The sequence below is a fragment of the Aspergillus ibericus genome (genome assembly GCF_003184845.1).
Source record: "Aspergillus ibericus CBS 121593 unplaced genomic scaffold BO80scaffold_4, whole genome shotgun sequence".
NCBI classification, from domain to species: domain Eukaryota; kingdom Fungi; phylum Ascomycota; class Eurotiomycetes; order Eurotiales; family Aspergillaceae; genus Aspergillus; species Aspergillus ibericus.
This window is the reverse complement of record NW_020292102.1, coordinates 836489-852540: the sequence shown is the minus strand read 5'-3', so window position 1 is coordinate 852540 and position 16052 is coordinate 836489. Positions and strand designations below refer to the sequence as shown.

General features: G+C 54.2%; 7 protein-coding genes across 7 annotated transcripts; 4 read left to right on the top strand and 3 right to left on the bottom strand.

Moving 5' to 3' along the window:
• Window positions 1-811: 811 nt before the first annotated feature.
• BO80DRAFT_452026 (uncharacterized protein) lies at window positions 812-4476 on the bottom strand (the record flags this gene model as incomplete). The annotated part of the gene is made up of 9 exons (XM_025721926.1): window positions 812-845; window positions 896-1008; window positions 1057-1463; window positions 1514-1744; window positions 1804-2215; window positions 2383-2526; window positions 2755-2891; window positions 3021-3646; window positions 3677-4476. The coding sequence occupies 9 exons, from the start codon at window positions 4474-4476 to the stop codon at window positions 812-814; spliced, it is 2904 nt and encodes a 967-aa protein (XP_025579422.1).
• Window positions 4477-4843: 367 nt separating this feature from the next.
• Window positions 4844-5886, top strand: BO80DRAFT_176636 (uncharacterized protein). Its single transcript, XM_025713976.1, has one exon. It carries the CDS (start codon window positions 5210-5212, stop codon window positions 5798-5800), a length of 591 nt encoding a protein of 196 aa, XP_025579421.1. The 5' UTR covers window positions 4844-5209; the 3' UTR covers window positions 5801-5886.
• Window positions 5887-7103: 1217 nt separating this feature from the next.
• Window positions 7104-7955, top strand: BO80DRAFT_452024 (uncharacterized protein; the record flags this gene model as incomplete). The annotated part of the gene is made up of 4 exons (XM_025721925.1): window positions 7104-7118; window positions 7286-7404; window positions 7503-7691; window positions 7793-7955. The coding sequence occupies 4 exons, from the start codon at window positions 7104-7106 to the stop codon at window positions 7953-7955; spliced, it is 486 nt and encodes a 161-aa protein (XP_025579420.1).
• Window positions 7956-8308: 353 nt separating this feature from the next.
• On the top strand, window positions 8309-10724 carry mirC (siderochrome-iron transporter MirC). Its single transcript, XM_025713975.1, has 5 exons — window positions 8309-8748; window positions 8807-8937; window positions 8990-9724; window positions 9777-10438; window positions 10490-10724. The coding sequence occupies exons 1-5, from the start codon at window positions 8525-8527 to the stop codon at window positions 10562-10564; spliced, it is 1827 nt and encodes a 608-aa protein (XP_025579419.1). The 5' UTR covers window positions 8309-8524; the 3' UTR covers window positions 10565-10724.
• Window positions 10725-11821, bottom strand: BO80DRAFT_176666 (uncharacterized protein). The gene has a single exon (XM_025713977.1). The coding sequence runs from the start codon at window positions 11526-11528 to the stop codon at window positions 10884-10886; it is 645 nt and encodes a 214-aa protein (XP_025579418.1). The 5' UTR covers window positions 11529-11821; the 3' UTR covers window positions 10725-10883.
• A 642-nt stretch (window positions 11822-12463) lies between these two features.
• cdc42 (Rho family GTPase CDC42) lies at window positions 12464-13433 on the top strand (the record flags this gene model as incomplete). The annotated part of the gene is made up of 4 exons (XM_025721184.1): window positions 12464-12483; window positions 12656-12775; window positions 12941-13319; window positions 13374-13433. The coding sequence occupies 4 exons, from the start codon at window positions 12464-12466 to the stop codon at window positions 13431-13433; spliced, it is 579 nt and encodes a 192-aa protein (XP_025579417.1).
• Window positions 13434-14002: 569 nt separating this feature from the next.
• On the bottom strand, window positions 14003-15966 carry BO80DRAFT_373577 (agmatinase). The gene is made up of 3 exons (XM_025716568.1): window positions 15692-15966; window positions 15518-15644; window positions 14003-15463 (listed from the first exon to the last, which is right to left on the bottom strand). Exons 1-3 carry the CDS (start codon window positions 15815-15817, stop codon window positions 14442-14444), a joined length of 1275 nt encoding a protein of 424 aa, XP_025579416.1. The 5' UTR covers window positions 15818-15966; the 3' UTR covers window positions 14003-14441.
• Between the last annotated feature and the right edge of the window lie 86 nt (window positions 15967-16052).

The following is a 16052-nucleotide window of genomic DNA, read 5'->3' as shown; positions in this document are numbered from 1 at the left end:
GTTCTTTACGATTCATGTACATATCCCATCCCATCCTATCCTATCCTATTCAAACAGTAGATCAATGCAAAGGATTGATATATACACTATGAGAGGGGGCTATGTACCTCATCCCCCTGGAATGTCCGTAAACAACATACACCAACCATGGAATGAATGAATGGATCATCATGCTCAGCTCAGGATTCGGATCCGGGGTCTGTCTGTCCCTGTCTTGTCTTATTACATCTGGACCTGGAATGTATGTTGATTCTGAATGTGAATGCAGATGTAGGTGTAGATGTATGTGCCTTGCGTTACTTTCCACTTACTAGGTAAGGGAATTGGGGGTTCCCGTGGTTCGTCGATGTCTTGTACTTGGTGGAAGGTGTGTGGTGGTGAGGGTGGTATGGTATGGTATTGTGTTTTGGAGGGGTGTATGGTTTCGGGTATTGGGATGGTTTTCTTACATGGATGCATTGAGGATAGATTTGAGGCGGTATAGGATGGAGGATAATGAAGGCATAGTCTTGCTCGTTGCTGACATCTAAGCGGTCCTATGGCATAGCATTGGGCTAGTGGTTGCATGGATGTTGAGATGGATCGTGCGTTGAGAGTTCAGTTCGTACATCTATATATCTTGTATACAGCTACTCCAACCAGCCACTGCTAGCAGCACATTTCATTAACTATCAGCTATCGCTAAATCTGCCATACTCCATCCTTGCAATTTCCCATATCCTCCAGATACATTCACCATAACACCACATAGATAGTCCTTAGACACGACCACCGAACGCCACTATGAGTATCATAAGTGTACCTTGGGCAACTAGTCAACGTGAAGACCGGTAGCGAGCTCGCAACTGAACGATCAGCAATGAACTTTCCATCTGTAGAGGAAACAGAAACTTACGGGTCAGGTGCGTACTGCACATTGCACTGCTCCCAGTCGGCATGGCGCACAAGAACAGACCGAAAACGCACCGCATCCTCAATGCTACAGAAGCGGAAGACGACGCTACGGGTCTAGTCACCATGTCAGTATAGCACAGAATCGAGCGAACGTATACTCACAACGCCCGGTACAAACACGTCCACGATCTTTTCGACCTTGCGACCGTTGTCACTGGCAATTTTGTACAGCTGTCCCATGCTGGTCTCCATGTCGACGCCGACAGCTCTCACAGCGCGAGTCGAGCCGACACTCAGGTAGAATTCAAGCTGGGAGCTGACCACGTCAACGTCCTTGCCCATCTCCACAGAGACGGTGAGTGCTCTCTCTCGGTCAATGTTGATTTTCTCGGGATACTGCTCATGGAAGGCCTGGCACGCCTCAGGACTACAGAAGAGGATGTGTGCGGTTCCCTTGTCAGTAACATTGATACTCTGGATAGCGCCACCGTGGACCAACGACAGGACCTTGGCAGGATTGCACCAGGCAGGAGGCAGTTTCTTGATGATGATGCGGCGGACCTGAGCAGCTGATGCAAATCCGTCAGTACGGTAATTACTGAGGGACGAAAAGAGGTACCTGGCTTGTCACGAACGGCCGGAGTGCCCCAGCTCTGGAAAGTAGCAAGGTGGGTGCGATCCTGCTCGTCGACATTGGCAGGAGTCACGGCATCCGAGCCGACCGGATGAGCACTGGTAGTAGTGACAGGGGTGTCATTCTGGGACGTCAGGTCACCAGTCACGCTGGACGCCTCTTCGGCCTTGGGAGTCTCAACGTTCACTCCAGAGTGGTTGTCAAAATCCCCAGGAGCTATAGGAGACATAGCCATTAGCATCATATCTCAAACAGCAGCATCCTGATCTACTTACCAAAGGCATCGTCACGTAGCACAGTAGACTCATGATCAAAAGCATCGACAGTGGAGCCGGCACGAGACTTGGAAAGACTGCCCTGCTCGCTGGACGCGTCGACGGCAGAAACAACCGCAGGCGAACCGTAGCTTTGACTCAGCTTAAAGGTGCGAGCAGCCGCCATAAAGCCGACAGTGTCGTCGACATTGGCGACAGGGGGGGCCTTGACAGGCATGGCTTTCACAGAGGTGCTGGGCGAGGAAGACTTGAGAGAGGAGGGGCAGACAGAGGAGGAAGAGGTAAGGTTATGAACAGGGGGAGGGAGTCGTGAAGGGGAAGAGGCCGCCGACGTGGAAGTACCGTAGGCGTAAGACGGGTTGACTGCAGTGAAGGAAGCCGGCTGGTTACCGGAACGACGCTGAGGGGCGTTCTGCTATAGCAAAGCCGTCAGCTTACCGGATTGTGCCGGACTTTGCCTTACGATGTCGAGGCAGACCACCCAGAAGCAGACAATAGAAAAGGGGGAGAGAAAGGATGGGGGAGGCTGAACCGGTGCAGATGTCTGGAGAAAACAAGAGGGTGGGGACCAACACTGACCAGATGGGCCTGACCCCGAGCCTCCGCCTTGGGGGCATATCGGCTTTCCTCCAGCCCGGCAGAAGACCGATCCATGAAGGCTTCTATGACACCACAGATGATGTGCGTGATCCGCTTCGTCAGATCCACACCTTCTGCATAATGCTGTTCCATGGTTGACGAGTAACGTTGTGAGAGATGGTCGATATGGGAGAGATACAAGAAGAATGACGGAATATGGGAGGATGGAGGCAAGGAAGGATTGGAAAAAGGAAGATAAAGACAGGGAACAACCATTGTTCCAGGTCCTATAAAGAGGAACCAAGCAGGTGAAGGGCCAGCGGATCACCGTTGTAGCCTAGAATAACACAGAATCCGGCCGGATACACAGACCTCGCCGACTGTGACTGGCGGGCACATGGCGAGTGAATGGGAAGGGTGCATACAATCAGGGTGACACAGGTCAGGAAGATTCCGTTTGCTATTGTGATACTCTATGTCCAAGTGAGAGACGCCGTACCCCACGGAGTCTGCAGCCCGTTGTATGTACCGGTTAAGAGCAACCTATAACACAATGAAGGAGATAGTACAATATGCACAGATACAAAATATAGACAGTTACCGAACGCCTCAGGAAGGTATCTCAATCTCCTCGTAACCCTTCTGCCCTTCTAGGCGATGTTCGACAATGACTTGGAGTCCCCGACGTCCACAGAAGCCATCCGTGCCTGCAATCCGGTTGACCGGCTGGAACGATCCATTCCCATCATCATGCTCATCGGGGATCCACACTATCTCCTGCGCCGTCTGACCCGGAACTTTAGTGCGACGAGGATTGAACCACGGCAGGCCGACGAGATGATCGATGATATTATGGAGCAACGAGTACAGCTTCTCAAAGCGTCGGGTCGTTCCCAACCAGGAGAGCGTGCCACTGTCGTATGCAACCCGCACATACGGATTGAGATAGATCCCGGTGTCGGTGATTTCCTCCACGTCCGTTTGAGGTTTCTGAATATCGGCATGGATCAGGCAGCATTCGGACGCTTCCCAGAACGTATCACGAGAAGCCCGGAAGCGAGCCGGCGAGGTGCCCTCCTCATAGCCCAGAGCTTGCACACCCGCCGTCGGCGATTTGGCACCACGCTGGAAGAACGTCGCGTCGAACGCTACCATGCCTCCCCAGCAACTCCGCACCCGCACAGCATCTTTGCCTGCGAGGACATCCTGGCGGCTCAGACCATGGCCGGCGCTGGAGAACCACGGGAAGAAGGGCAGGCCCATGCTGTAGCCCTGCAGATCACGCGTTGCGTACGTGTCATAGAACTTGAACGGGTTGATGAAATCGACGGCGCATGCGGCCCGGTACTGGGCCGTGCCATCCTCGGCCGCGTTGGTGGAGAACAGGAGCTGGAGGGCGTCCAGCGGGTGGAAGGCGACATCGTTCAGGTAGAGCAGACGATCGTAGCGCACCTCGGGGTGGTCGTCCAGGGGCCGCAACGCTCGGTTCCGCACCTCCGCCAGGTACTCGATACGCTTGATCCGCCGTGATCCGCCGGGAACGGCAACAGTCGGTAAGCCGGCCAGGTCCAGATGCTCCTCGAACACAATCGCCTTGCGGCACGTGACCCGCTCCGCCAACTCTCGCAGCGCATTCTCGCCCTCGGGCCCGCTGTCGTTCTCATAGATGCTCAGGAACACATTGTCCGGCCCCAGCAGCTCGATCAGCCGGACCACACTGTCCCCCCAATGGCCCCGGGCCAGCTCCCCCGTGTGGTCATACAGACTCGCGGCGATAAATACTTTCTCGTGGCGGGGGTTGCCTCGCCCGGGTTCTGTCGACTGGGATACCGCATCCCGAAGTGACAAGTAATGTGGCGGTGGCCGGCTATAGGAGGGTCGGAAAAACGACGTCAGGGCGACGAGGGTGAGGACAATCCCGACGACGGCATACAGATAATGGCAGATCCGGCGCACTAGAAAGCGACGATAGCGACCGGGGCGCCTCGACGAGGAAGGCTTGAGGTGGCGATACCCAGCATACGTGGACGAAAAGAGGCGCGACCACAGGGGGGCTCTCCTGGATTCATCTGGGTAGTAGAAGCCAGACGTCATGGCCGACGAATTTTCACAGGCAGGTCGAAGAATCAACCGCTCAGCCCATGCCTGAGATGGAGTAGATCACGAAAGACTCAAGCCAGACAAAGCGACGAGGCCCAACCATCCTTTTCCCCAACTTTTGCGAGTCCACGCCACGGGGGGGCTTCCCCCAGGGAAGGCGTCGGCTTATGTCATCCTGCGAAAAGGAGAAGCCCCCGCTTCACGTGCCCAGCCGATACTCCTGACCCTGACATGGCTTCGACATTGACCTCGACCATCGCGGTTGAGATGGGGAGGAGTGCGTCGTCGTTGGGGAGGCTCTATCCCGACCACGACCAGCGAGGTTCTAATAAGGGTTGCGATAACCGGGGATTTAATCAGGCTTACCTGAGCCGATGCTACCTCGACCTTATCGCCGACTGCTCCGATGACCCCACTCGCCTGGAGTCATGGCTGTCATAGGCCAGGCGGTATACTGATTAGAGTACCTGTGGCTCAGGTCAATCCGGGCACCGGCCATGGTTAGCACATCAGTTCTATGTAGCTCCGCATCCAATATGACGTAGGCCATTCTTCTACGAGACACCTCCTCTCCCGACCCTCGAGTTCTAGCTCTCTCAGTTTCTCATTCTTCTAATTCTCCTCCCAAGCATCTCTCATCTATTTCCCCTTCGCCAATCTCAATCCTCTTGTGGTGCGGAGATCTCATAGACATCCCCAAGCCTTGTCCAGAAACCACTCAACAATCATGACGAAATTCACTTTTGCCAACTCTTCCCAAAAGGTTCCCGGCGATGGGATTCTCCCCGCCGAGTTTACCATCAAAGCACCTCCTTCCACAGATGCCTGGTCCAAACCTCCGTCCACGGACACCTTTAACGCCCCCATCCTATATCAGACCGTTCCATTGAAGTCTTTCAAGCGGGTCCGAGTCGCCTTCAACGCGCTCTGGCAACAGGAATATGATCAGGGTGGACTCATCCTCGTCCTCAACGGCGCGGGCGGAACCCGGAAATGGGTCAAGACGGGCATTGAGCTCACCCGCGGCCGACCTCACCTGAGTACCGTCACCAAGGACAAATGGGCGGATTGGAGTCTGCAGCCGGTTCCGTCGGGCGGTGGATTAGCGACGCTAGAACTCGTCAAAGAGCCAGACAACAGCCTGTGGATTTATCTTGTGGAGGGCATCCAGAAGTCCCCTCTTCGAGAGATCACCTGGTTCTTTGAGGAACCGGATGTCCAGGACTTCTGGGTCGGGTTATACGCAGCTCGGCCCTCCAAGGAGGGAGACGACCTCGTGGTGAACTTTGGCCATCTGATCGTTGAAGCGGCGGAGTAATGGGTGATAACGGACAAATGTAATGAAGCAGGACGAACATGACTATTCAGGTCATACATATCTTGTATTGAGTCGAACTGCAGCCGGGTACTTGGACTATGTATCTTCTGAGAATTCACGGATAGTTCAAACTCCCAACAACAGGCTAGAGATACATATCTCGAGGTTCCAATTAGAAACAAACCCTCTGTACCTGATCGATCGAGTCAGCAATGCTGTAGGCCAATGCAATGTTGATGCAGTGCCAACACAAAGACCCCGGTAGGACAGATAAGCGGTAGGTTACGTTCGCTGTATGGCACATTGTCCAGGTCTCGCGGACTAAATATCTACCCAGGAATAGGTATCCGATACGGCCTGTCACCCCACTGGTCGATCTGAAAGACATGTAGGTGTCTGAAAGTATTTTGTAGTGGATGTCCGATGTGCTGGATAATTCCCATAGGCTCGTTCAGGGACAGTTTCACAGAACAGCTGTCAATAACGGTCTAGATCCTGCTGACTGTCATTCTCTTGTGCACAATGGGACTATAATTTGTAGAAGGCACAGGCCACCAGCATACTCGAGTGTATGGTAGGAAGCACACGGACGTTGCCCGAAGCATACAATTAGTAGAATGTAAATAGATCACATGAGACAATACCAGCGAAGGGTGTCACCTCAGCACCACCTATAGTCATACATGTTCATGAGATCAAAACACAGCCCTCTTCATCTTGAAGAGGGACCACATAGATGAGGGGTTGGAGAGGGGAGCACAGTCGATGCAAGGACACACATGAACGAGATCCCGAAGTAACACCGTAACAGAACCGTCCCTCCAGGATCTTGCACAACGATGGAAAATCTCCGTGTGCAACCTGTACGAGGGAAAAAAAAAAGCAACGCTAAGCTCTTCCTCCCATGGCGGTGTCGTACGGTGGAAACTGGAAGTCTCCATCCGGGAGCCTTGCCAAACCGCTCTCGAGGCCCAATTCCAACTTCTTTACCCTTTGCAGTAAGTGAGTGGATCTTTTAACTTCGGCACAAGCCTTCCGCTGAAGATGAGCCGATGGAAAATATCTCATTCATCAGAATTATTTCGGCGGCTTTGGCGCGTTCTGAGCGAAATCAGCCGGGAGGGAGGGCCCCTTCCCAGCATCGGAACAGTCATAGGCTTTCATATGATCTGATGAGGGATGAGGGTTTTGGTGGAGGGGTAAACCCAACGAGCGGAGCCTGCGCAACCCGTGACCGACGGATGATGACCAGGCGCGGTTGTTCCCGAGTCATCCAGCAGCGGGTGTCGCATTCCCCCCAATCATGCGACGGGGCCCGGTTTGGCTCTGAAATTACGCCCAGTATTGTTGGGCAACAGAAAATTCCTGATCCTGATCGCTTTGGCGTGATTACAATTACTCGGTCGCTACTCGTCCATTAGACAATGCTGAGAGTGGGGGATCGATCGGGAGTCCACTGTCTAGTATGCACATACTCAAGAATAGATGGTCAGCGAGCCTGTTACAGTGTACCAGTCACGTTCGGCCTGCAAGGGGGGAGGAGACGAGATGCGCGCCTCCATTCTTTTGACGAGCAGAATGCCCGGCGGTCTGGAGGGAACAGTGTAAAAGACATCAGCATATAGGTGCTTACTGCTTCGAAATGCACAGACTCATGAAGAGTCTTTGTTGACTTAAATTTCTACGATTGTACGGAGTAGAGACAATTGTATTATCGTATTGGTCCGACCGCCGGAGCAGGTGATCTTATCATATCTGATGCCTGGTTGCCCGCCTGCGTAGGATTCAGAATCCCGGTCGCCTTGCCACACTATCCTTCCCCCCACCTACACACCACGCTTTGCCCTGGTGAACTCCTGCAGTCGAAGTCTTCTTTGCAGCAAGGCCAGGGGTACCTGCTCACTCGACCCCTCCTCCTCCGGCTTCCGCTTTCGATCCGCCTGTGTACGAAACCGCCCCCCCGTCAATGGGTGCCCGAGTCCACGGCACAAGCTTTGCATCGACCGAGCCCGCCCGAAAGCCTCCTCGATTTGATTCGATCAACGATTGGCGTGGAACAGGATATTACGGAGTACATCATTGCAATTCCTCTCGGACCGTCTGGCGCAGCAACTCAGCGGGTGCCACACTGCCTTTCTGGGCCACGGGCGTTTAGCCCATAGGCTAGGTCCTGGTCTCCCACTACGACGTGCATAAGTGCAGCCTGTCGATCTCGCCCAGTGGGTGTGAATCATATCGGGAGCCTGGTTCGGGCTTGCAGAGTCCAAGTTCAGCCCCAGTCCTCCGTACATCGTACTGTACGACAGATCTGACGATCCACGCGTCGCTGCGCTTCCGCCGTCTGATTTGGTGACCTAACTGATGCATGCGGTACCCAAACCTGGCCTCAGGGTTCTCCATCTTGCTAGTGTCCTTTGCTTCTTTCCCTGCTTATCCTTTAGACTTTGATACCCCCTCTTCGTTGGCTAGTGCATTGCTTTTTCGCTCGGTGGATCTGGCTGGTTCAGGTCGCAGATACCCCTTCGACGTCCGCTTAGCCTTCTTGTCAGCCTGTTATCCTTCGATCCCCGGTACTTCGACACTGAAACTATCGGAATCACCGTTGACTTCATCTGCTGCCTTTGTGACAACAAAAGTCCTCGACGACCGGTCGCAATAAATGGACCTTGGCTATAGTCTAGCTCTCCAGCAACACTCTCCATCGACGATTACGGCGCAGCCGCGATGCCCCTTCTTGACCACCGTTCAACGATCTCATATGGCACCCTCGATCAGATGGAGCAAAACAACCAAGAAGCGGAGGAACGCCTCCTCCAGGCGGGATATGAAACTGAAGGGCATGATAGTGAAGTAGAGTCTTTGGTGGACTCGGTTCAGGATGGGGTGCGGAAGATTGAGGCGATCAATCTGACATGGACAACACGGTCGTTAATCATCGCATATATCAGGTATGTCTATGGCCTGGAGACTTTGACTCGAATTCGCTAGGTGCTGACGGCATTAAAGCATCTTTCTCATGGCATTTTGTACTTCTCTGGAGGGTCAGACTGTGATGTCCCTTTCTGCTTATGCGACCAGTGCCTTTAGCAAGCACTCCCTGATTTCCACAGTTCTGGTTGTTCAGAATGTAGTTAACGGTAAGGCTGTTCTATTCTTCTGCTTATTATTGTTGGCCGCTGACTTCCGCAGCTGTTATCAAGCCCCCTATGGCTAAGGTTGCCGACGTGTTTGGACGTTTCGAAGCATTCTGTGTCAGCATTCTGATATACGTCCTCGGATATATCCAGATGGCTGCGTCGACCAACGTTCAGACTTACGCATCCGCCCAGATCTTCTACTCTGCCGGCTCTACCGGTTTACAGATCCTTCAGCAGGTGTTTATTGCCGACAGCAGTAGTCTGCTCAACCGCGCCTTACTGGCGCTCTTGCCGGAGCTCCCATTTCTGGTCACGGTCTGGATTGGGCCGACAATCGCGGATGCAGTGCTTGAGCATGCGTCATGGCGTTGGGGTTATGGAATGTGGTCGATCCTCTTGCCGGCCTCGTTTCTCCCCCTGGCACTCTCCCTGTTGTTCAACCAACGTAAGGCTAGGAGACTGAACCTGATCAAGCCCCGGCACCCGTATCGACGGGGCCTCTTTGCCATTATTCGGCACACTTGGTACGACCTCGACATGTTCGGGCTGATTCTACTATCCACGGCGGTGACCCTGATCTTGGTGCCACTCACACTTGCGGCAAGTGTCAAGAACGGGTGGGAGAATGGCAGCATCATTGCGATGATCGTGATTGGCCTGCTTTGTCTTTCGGTGTTGCCCGCCTGGGAAACCTCGAAGAAACTCGCTCCCAAGCCTTTGCTGTCGCTCCATCTTCTCAAACAACGCACGGTGCTCGCTGGGTGCACCCTGGCATTCTTCTACTTCAGTAGGTTCCAGCCTGACCGAGACCCCTAGTTAGCGATGCTGACTGCTTTTAGTGGCGTTCTATTTCTCGGTCCAGCCGTATCTTTATTCCTACCTGCAGGTTGTCCAGGACTACGACGTCGCCACAGCGGGCCGGGTGACTCAGACCTTTGCGTTTACATCCACCATTGCTGCCTTTTCCGTATCCCTGCTGATCAAATACACTCGGCGATACCGCATCTACGTTACCATCGGCTGCGTGATCTATATGAGCGGAATCTTGTTGATGTTGCTCTACCGCCGGGAAGGCAGCTCGCCGGCACAGATTTTGGGAACCCAGATTGTGGTTGGGATGGGCGGCGGACTGCTTAACGTCCCTGTGCAGTTGGGTGTTCAAGCGTCCGCCAGCCACCAGGAAGTTGCTGCCGCCACGGCAATGTTTCTAACATCCATGGAGATGGGTGGTGCAGTTGGAGCTGCGATTTCCGGAGCCGTTTGGACGCATCACATTCCACGAAAGCTCCAACTCTACCTCCCTGACGAGTTCAAAGGCGATGCGGGTGAAATTTTTGGGAGGTTGACCAAGGCATTGTCTTACCCGATGGGGTCACCCGCCCGAATTGCCATCAATCGCTCGTACCAGGAGACCATGAACAAGCTCCTGGTTTTGGCGTTCATTGTTACGATCCCCTTGATCCCGTTGAGTCTCCTGATGACCAACTACCGACTGGATAAGGTAAGTCTCCTGAGGCTATACGATGTGAAATCAGTGACTCACCCATAGTAGATGAGCGAAACGCCGCACCACGAGCCGGTCCCAGTTGAGGAAGCCGGGGCCGAGGGGCGCTCGAAACAGACCTGAACGACGGCGCTTCAATGTACAGACATGTATGAACGCTTGCATCCCAGGAAAATTGCAGTGGCGCTCCACTCCCACCCCCCGCTTACTAAAGGGGTGGGTGGGGATTGCGGCCCTGCCTGGGATGTGAAAATCGATGGTGTACAATCACGACGAAACTGATGATGGATGATTCAGTGTGCTGTGGGATTGAGACAGCGCTGTCACGCAAGCATTTGTTTGGCGTCATGGTTTGGCTTTATGATTATGTTACGAAACTTAGGCTGCGACGGCGAGCATGGCCGACAGCAGCTGATCCTGCGGGATTTTATAGATGTCACGACTAGATTAGATGATTACGGGTTACGTTATATAGCAAGCATTGGACATTTTCTCGGTTTTTACGTGGGTGTCTCTGTCCCCTTCCCGTCGTCGGTAGACTGCGACTGCGACGGTAAGCCACCCAAAAGACCGGCCGAGGGTGAGGTTGAATTGATACACATCCCCGGGTGGGTTCTGGGCCCGTCATGAAACTTAGCGCGGGGAGTTTTATTGGGGTCGGTCTAGGCAAAGGGCATGAACAGGGCGGTCGGGGGGCGGGTGGTGCTGGGATGGCCATATTGTCACCGATGGCACCTTGGGGGAGCAAGTTGATCACAATTCCCTGGTCTTTCTTGGGCGCGTAGCGAATCAAGCTAGGACTGGTCCAAGCAGTGTGACCGCTGGGCCCGGGGAGGCTGATTGGCCCAGCTTCCAATGTCAGTGTCACGGATTCATGGCGGAAATTACCCAACTTCCCTTCCTCAGGATGTAGTGAACTGTAAGTAGCCCAAGGCCAACGAGAGAGGCTTTGTTCCCTTCTTTGGATCCCTGTCTTGCGCTGTTTGTCTTGTCCTATCTGATCGAATCCGATTTTTTTTTTTTTTTTTTTTTTTCGTGAGCGGATGACTTGCCTTGCCTTGCCTTGCCTCCCTTCCCCCCATCTCATCTTGAACAAGAACCTCTGGTTTGCCGCGACCCCTCCATTCTTCACCTCTCTTCTCGTCTTTGTGTTTATTGACACGTCTCAGCACGAGGCTTTTGTTCAAGAGCGCTGTTTCAACCGAAAAAGTAGAACGAGAAGGATTTTGAGGAGTGGGTGGCTAGGTTGCCGTCATATTGATCCTGGTCCGATCTCTGTGAGTTGTCTCTTATCTTAGGTTGTGGATCGCCCGGTGGTGGTTTCTTTCTCATCTGGACATCGGTTGGCTGGAGGGACGGGGATGAGGGAACTCTTTTTTTTCCTTTTGATGTTCTTTTGACGGACGAAGTTTAATTTGGCGGTGATCTCCTCAGGTTTCCAGCCACGTCTCGTACGAGTGAGGCAGAAAGAGAGTGTGGGAGTGTGTGAGGGAAAAGCCGGGCGATAAACGGCGGTTGGGTTGGCGTGACGGACGTTCGATAAACCAGGAGCTAACTAACGGTGCGGGTTGCCCCATTGCAGCAGCCGCCCAGCCAGCAGCACTGAAGCACCCGGCCAGACACAGCAGAGCACAGCACCAGCACCAGCACCAGCACCAGCACCAGCTTCTTTTCCTCCTTACTACTTGCTACTAGTAAGGTATCGTCCCTCTCTCCCCGTCGACATTCACCGCACTCCCACTCATCCGTGAATCCTAGACGGCCTCGCCCATCTGCTCTCCTATCCTATCCTATCCTATCCTAGCCGCCTCCAGCTTCTCTCTTCCCTCTTCCCTTTCCCCTTCTTCCCTCCTCCTTCTGCCACCCCCAAGCAGTTCTCCCCCTCACCCGCCTCCTCCCCCCCTGTTCACCGCATCTCTTCCTTCTCCTGTCCTGCTCTCCTTTCGGCTTCCGACAGACGACCCTCCGTGATTCTCTGCACCTTCTCTTTCGCAAACTCCAAGGCCCTTTGAAGTTTCCAACATGGTTGTGGCAACAATTAAGTGCGTTGTTCTCCTCCTTATCCCTTTCTCTCCGCAATCACTTCCCCCCCTTCCCCTCCCCCCATTCGACCCCCTCTTTCTTGCGAACTGCCTATCTTTTCTCGGCAGATCCCCAAATTTTGATTGTTTTGTCGAGCGGCAAGTGGCTAATCCGGGTCGATCTTTGTCGCAGGTGTGTTGTCGTCGGTGACGGTGCCGTGGGCAAGACCTGCCTTCTGATTTCCTACACGACCAACAAGTTCCCTTCGGAATATGTTCCCACCGTATTCGACAACTATGCCGTCACGGTCATGTAAGTTGGAGTCTCTCATGCCCCTCGGCCCCCCCCGTGTCGGAGTGCGCTATCCTCCGCTCTCGCCAGCGTTGTGGGTGCACCCACGTCGCTGGTTCGACCCACGCGATGGCGTCAGTGACCGATGCTGGAACCCGGGACTGACTCCAACCCTTTGCGCATTAGGATTGGCGACGAGCCGTACACTCTGGGATTGTTTGATACCGCCGGTCAGGAGGATTACGATCGTCTCCGTCCCCTTTCCTACCCTCAGACGGATGTCTTCCTCGTTTGCTTTTCGGTCACCTCCCCTGCCTCCTTCGAGAACGTCCGCGAGAAGTGGTTCCCCGAGGTGCACCACCACTGCCCCGGTGTTCCCTGCCTGATTGTGGGCACCCAAACCGATCTTCGGGAGGACTCCACTGTCCGCGAGAAGCTGGCCCGCCAGAAGATGCAACCGATTCGCAAGGAGGATGGTGACCGGATGGCCAAGGAACTGGGTGCCGTCAAATACGTGGAGTGCTCCGCTCTCACGCAGTACAAGCTCAAGGACGTGTTTGACGAGGTGAGTGTCGCACCGAGACCGTGCCGTCGTTCGTACTGACAGTCCTCGTTCTAGGCGATTGTTGCCGCGCTCGAGCCTGCCCCTAAGAAGTCGAAGAAGTGCGTCCTGCTGTAATCGATCCCGGTATCTTGCAGGGCAGGCCCGTACGCTCCGGAGGGTTTCAGGCCTGTCGTTGATGCATCGCAGACACGTCGTATGATTTTGGGAGACTGAATGTGCTTTACCTATGCAATATGGAGTTTTGGGGATTCTTTCGTACGGAGGTGGCTGGCTTACTCGACCGACGTCTGACTTGAGCTCTTGTGTTGGTTCACCGATCCTTGAGTGAATACACATCTTACAACCCGTAACCGCCCAGTGCGATCTTCCTCTCGCTCGGTTGTCCCTGCACTGCTGAGCCGTCTATCTCAAGCAGACCTGCCATCGAGGAACCCTCCCTCATCGCTTATTGGAACTCGTCTCCTGACTTACGTCTTGTCCGCCTTGGCCCGCGTTCCTTGATTCTCCTACCTCTCCAACCTTTCCTTCCTCCCACGATCGATTCCACCCCTTCCGCCATTCCACTTCTTCTCCGCTTTCCCATTCCTTCTTACTCCCTTTCTAACTCTCATCGTCCCTATCGGCGTTGGAAGTCGAGGCGTCTTGTTTTGGCTGGCTGATGGTTTCTTTGTCTTTTTATTATCTTTTTTTCTTCTCATACTCCTCGATCTGTTATCATGCTGATCCCCACCCAAACCAATCAATTTGCTGTGCAATTTTTGTTTCTCTTTCGCTTGAGCAGCCCTTCTCGTCCTCAAGGCCTGGACTAGATAACACAGATACAATAGTGATGACCACGTTATTTTATATATCTATGATTAGTGCTTAGAGGGAGTGGATTGGTCGAGGTATATATACCACGGTAGCTGGTAACTAGCACCAGGGGGGTTTTGTTCTTTTTGGTATGTATAAGGAACTTTTACATGCTAAGTAGATGAAGATTTCGGGTACGCTGTTTCTTTATTATACCAGTTGTTCCTATGTTCATAGGTGGTAGGACAGACAGACAGCTGTTTCTTTGTTGATGTACCTGCATCGGGTGCTAGACAACTAACTCATTATACATATCGCTTCGTATCGCATTTACAATTCATCCTTGACCTCCTTCTCCACAGGCTCCTCCTCGACCGCAACGGTCTCCTCAGCGACAACAGTCTCCTCCACCGTTGCCCTGCGTCCATACCATCCTCCCAAGTCCTCACCGGCGCCGGCCTTGACCATGCTGGTGATAATCTCAAAGGCCACCTGAGCGGCTGCCAAGGCGGTGGTCTCGCCCTTGTTGTCATAGCTGGGGGACACCTCGACGATGTCGGCGCCAACAATGTTTAGCTTCTCAATACCACGCAGGATCCGGATGAACTCCCGGGTCGTCCAGCCACCGGGTTCGGGGGTACCAGTGCCGGGGGCAGTGGCCGGGTCCAAGACGTCAATGTCCACGGACAGGTACACGGGCTGCTCGGAGTCCAGGCCAATGCGCTCGATGATACGGTCCACGATGCCCATGGGGCCCAAGTCGTCAATGTCATCCGCGTGGATGCGCATGAAGCCTTGCTCGGGACCGGGGTTGGTGTAATCGCTGTCGTCCACACCGGTCAGACGCGTTCGCAGACCAGCGTGGGCAGAGGTCGAGTTGCAGATGAGTCCCTCCCGGCTAGCCTTGTGGAAAAAACTACCGTGGTTGAAGTGGGACTGCTCCGACGTCCAGTACGCCGAGTAACGCACCGGGTTCCAGGTGTCGAGATGGGCGTCGAAGTGCAAGACCGTGATTGGCTTCTGGTAAATTTGGTAAAGCGCCCGGAGAGCAGGGAGTGCAACACTGTGGTCGCCACCCAGAGTGACCAGCTTCGACTTGCCGGCGGAGATACCCTTGGTACCGTACGTGGAGTCGGCGGCGGTCAGGGCGGGGCGGGAGCCCAACTCCAGGAAAGCCTCGTACATCTGGCGCTCGGCGACGCCATTGTCGAACGGTGTGATGGGGATGTCTCCACAATCCTTGACCGTGGCCCAGGAGGCATAAGGGTTGATTCCGGCGCGGGTGTTGTAGCTGGTGCCGGCCATTTGGCGGGCGCTGGCAGCCCGAATAGCCCGAGGACCAAACCGAGCGCCTTAGGGGCGTGTTAGCGTAATTAAGAGTGGGCTGAGGCCGTTGGTGGACCTACCTGGTCTGTAGCTAACGGCCGTATCGAACGGGGCGCCGATGACGGCGATATCGTATCGCTCGTCGGGTTCGATCAAACATCTGACCGGCTTCAGATGCGCGAAGCTGGCAATGCCGGAGAAAGTGAACTAGATCGGTCAGTGTACATTGATGGGGACGGAATCGGGAGCCGAACCTCCTGATCCCATTTCCTCAGCAGCTCCTCGCGCACACTTTCCGGAATTTCTTCGTGGTCGTGGTGAGCGTGGGCGATGGCCGTGCCAGCCAGCGCCAGACAAGCAGCCCAGGTGAGGGATTTCATGACGGAATCGATGGCCTCACTCGAGGGGTTGAAGGGTAAGGGGAGGTGGAGGGAATGAAAAGGAGAGAGAGGAGAAGCCACCCGGAAAAGGCGTCAATTAGAAATAAATAGCGGTGGTTGAATGGCTGAAGGTGTTGCGTTGACATAAAAAATACATGCAATCGATGGCCACCGGGGGAAGCTCCGATTACTCGTACTATCTCTTATCGATACGGAGGCCCGCCCTCATTGGCCG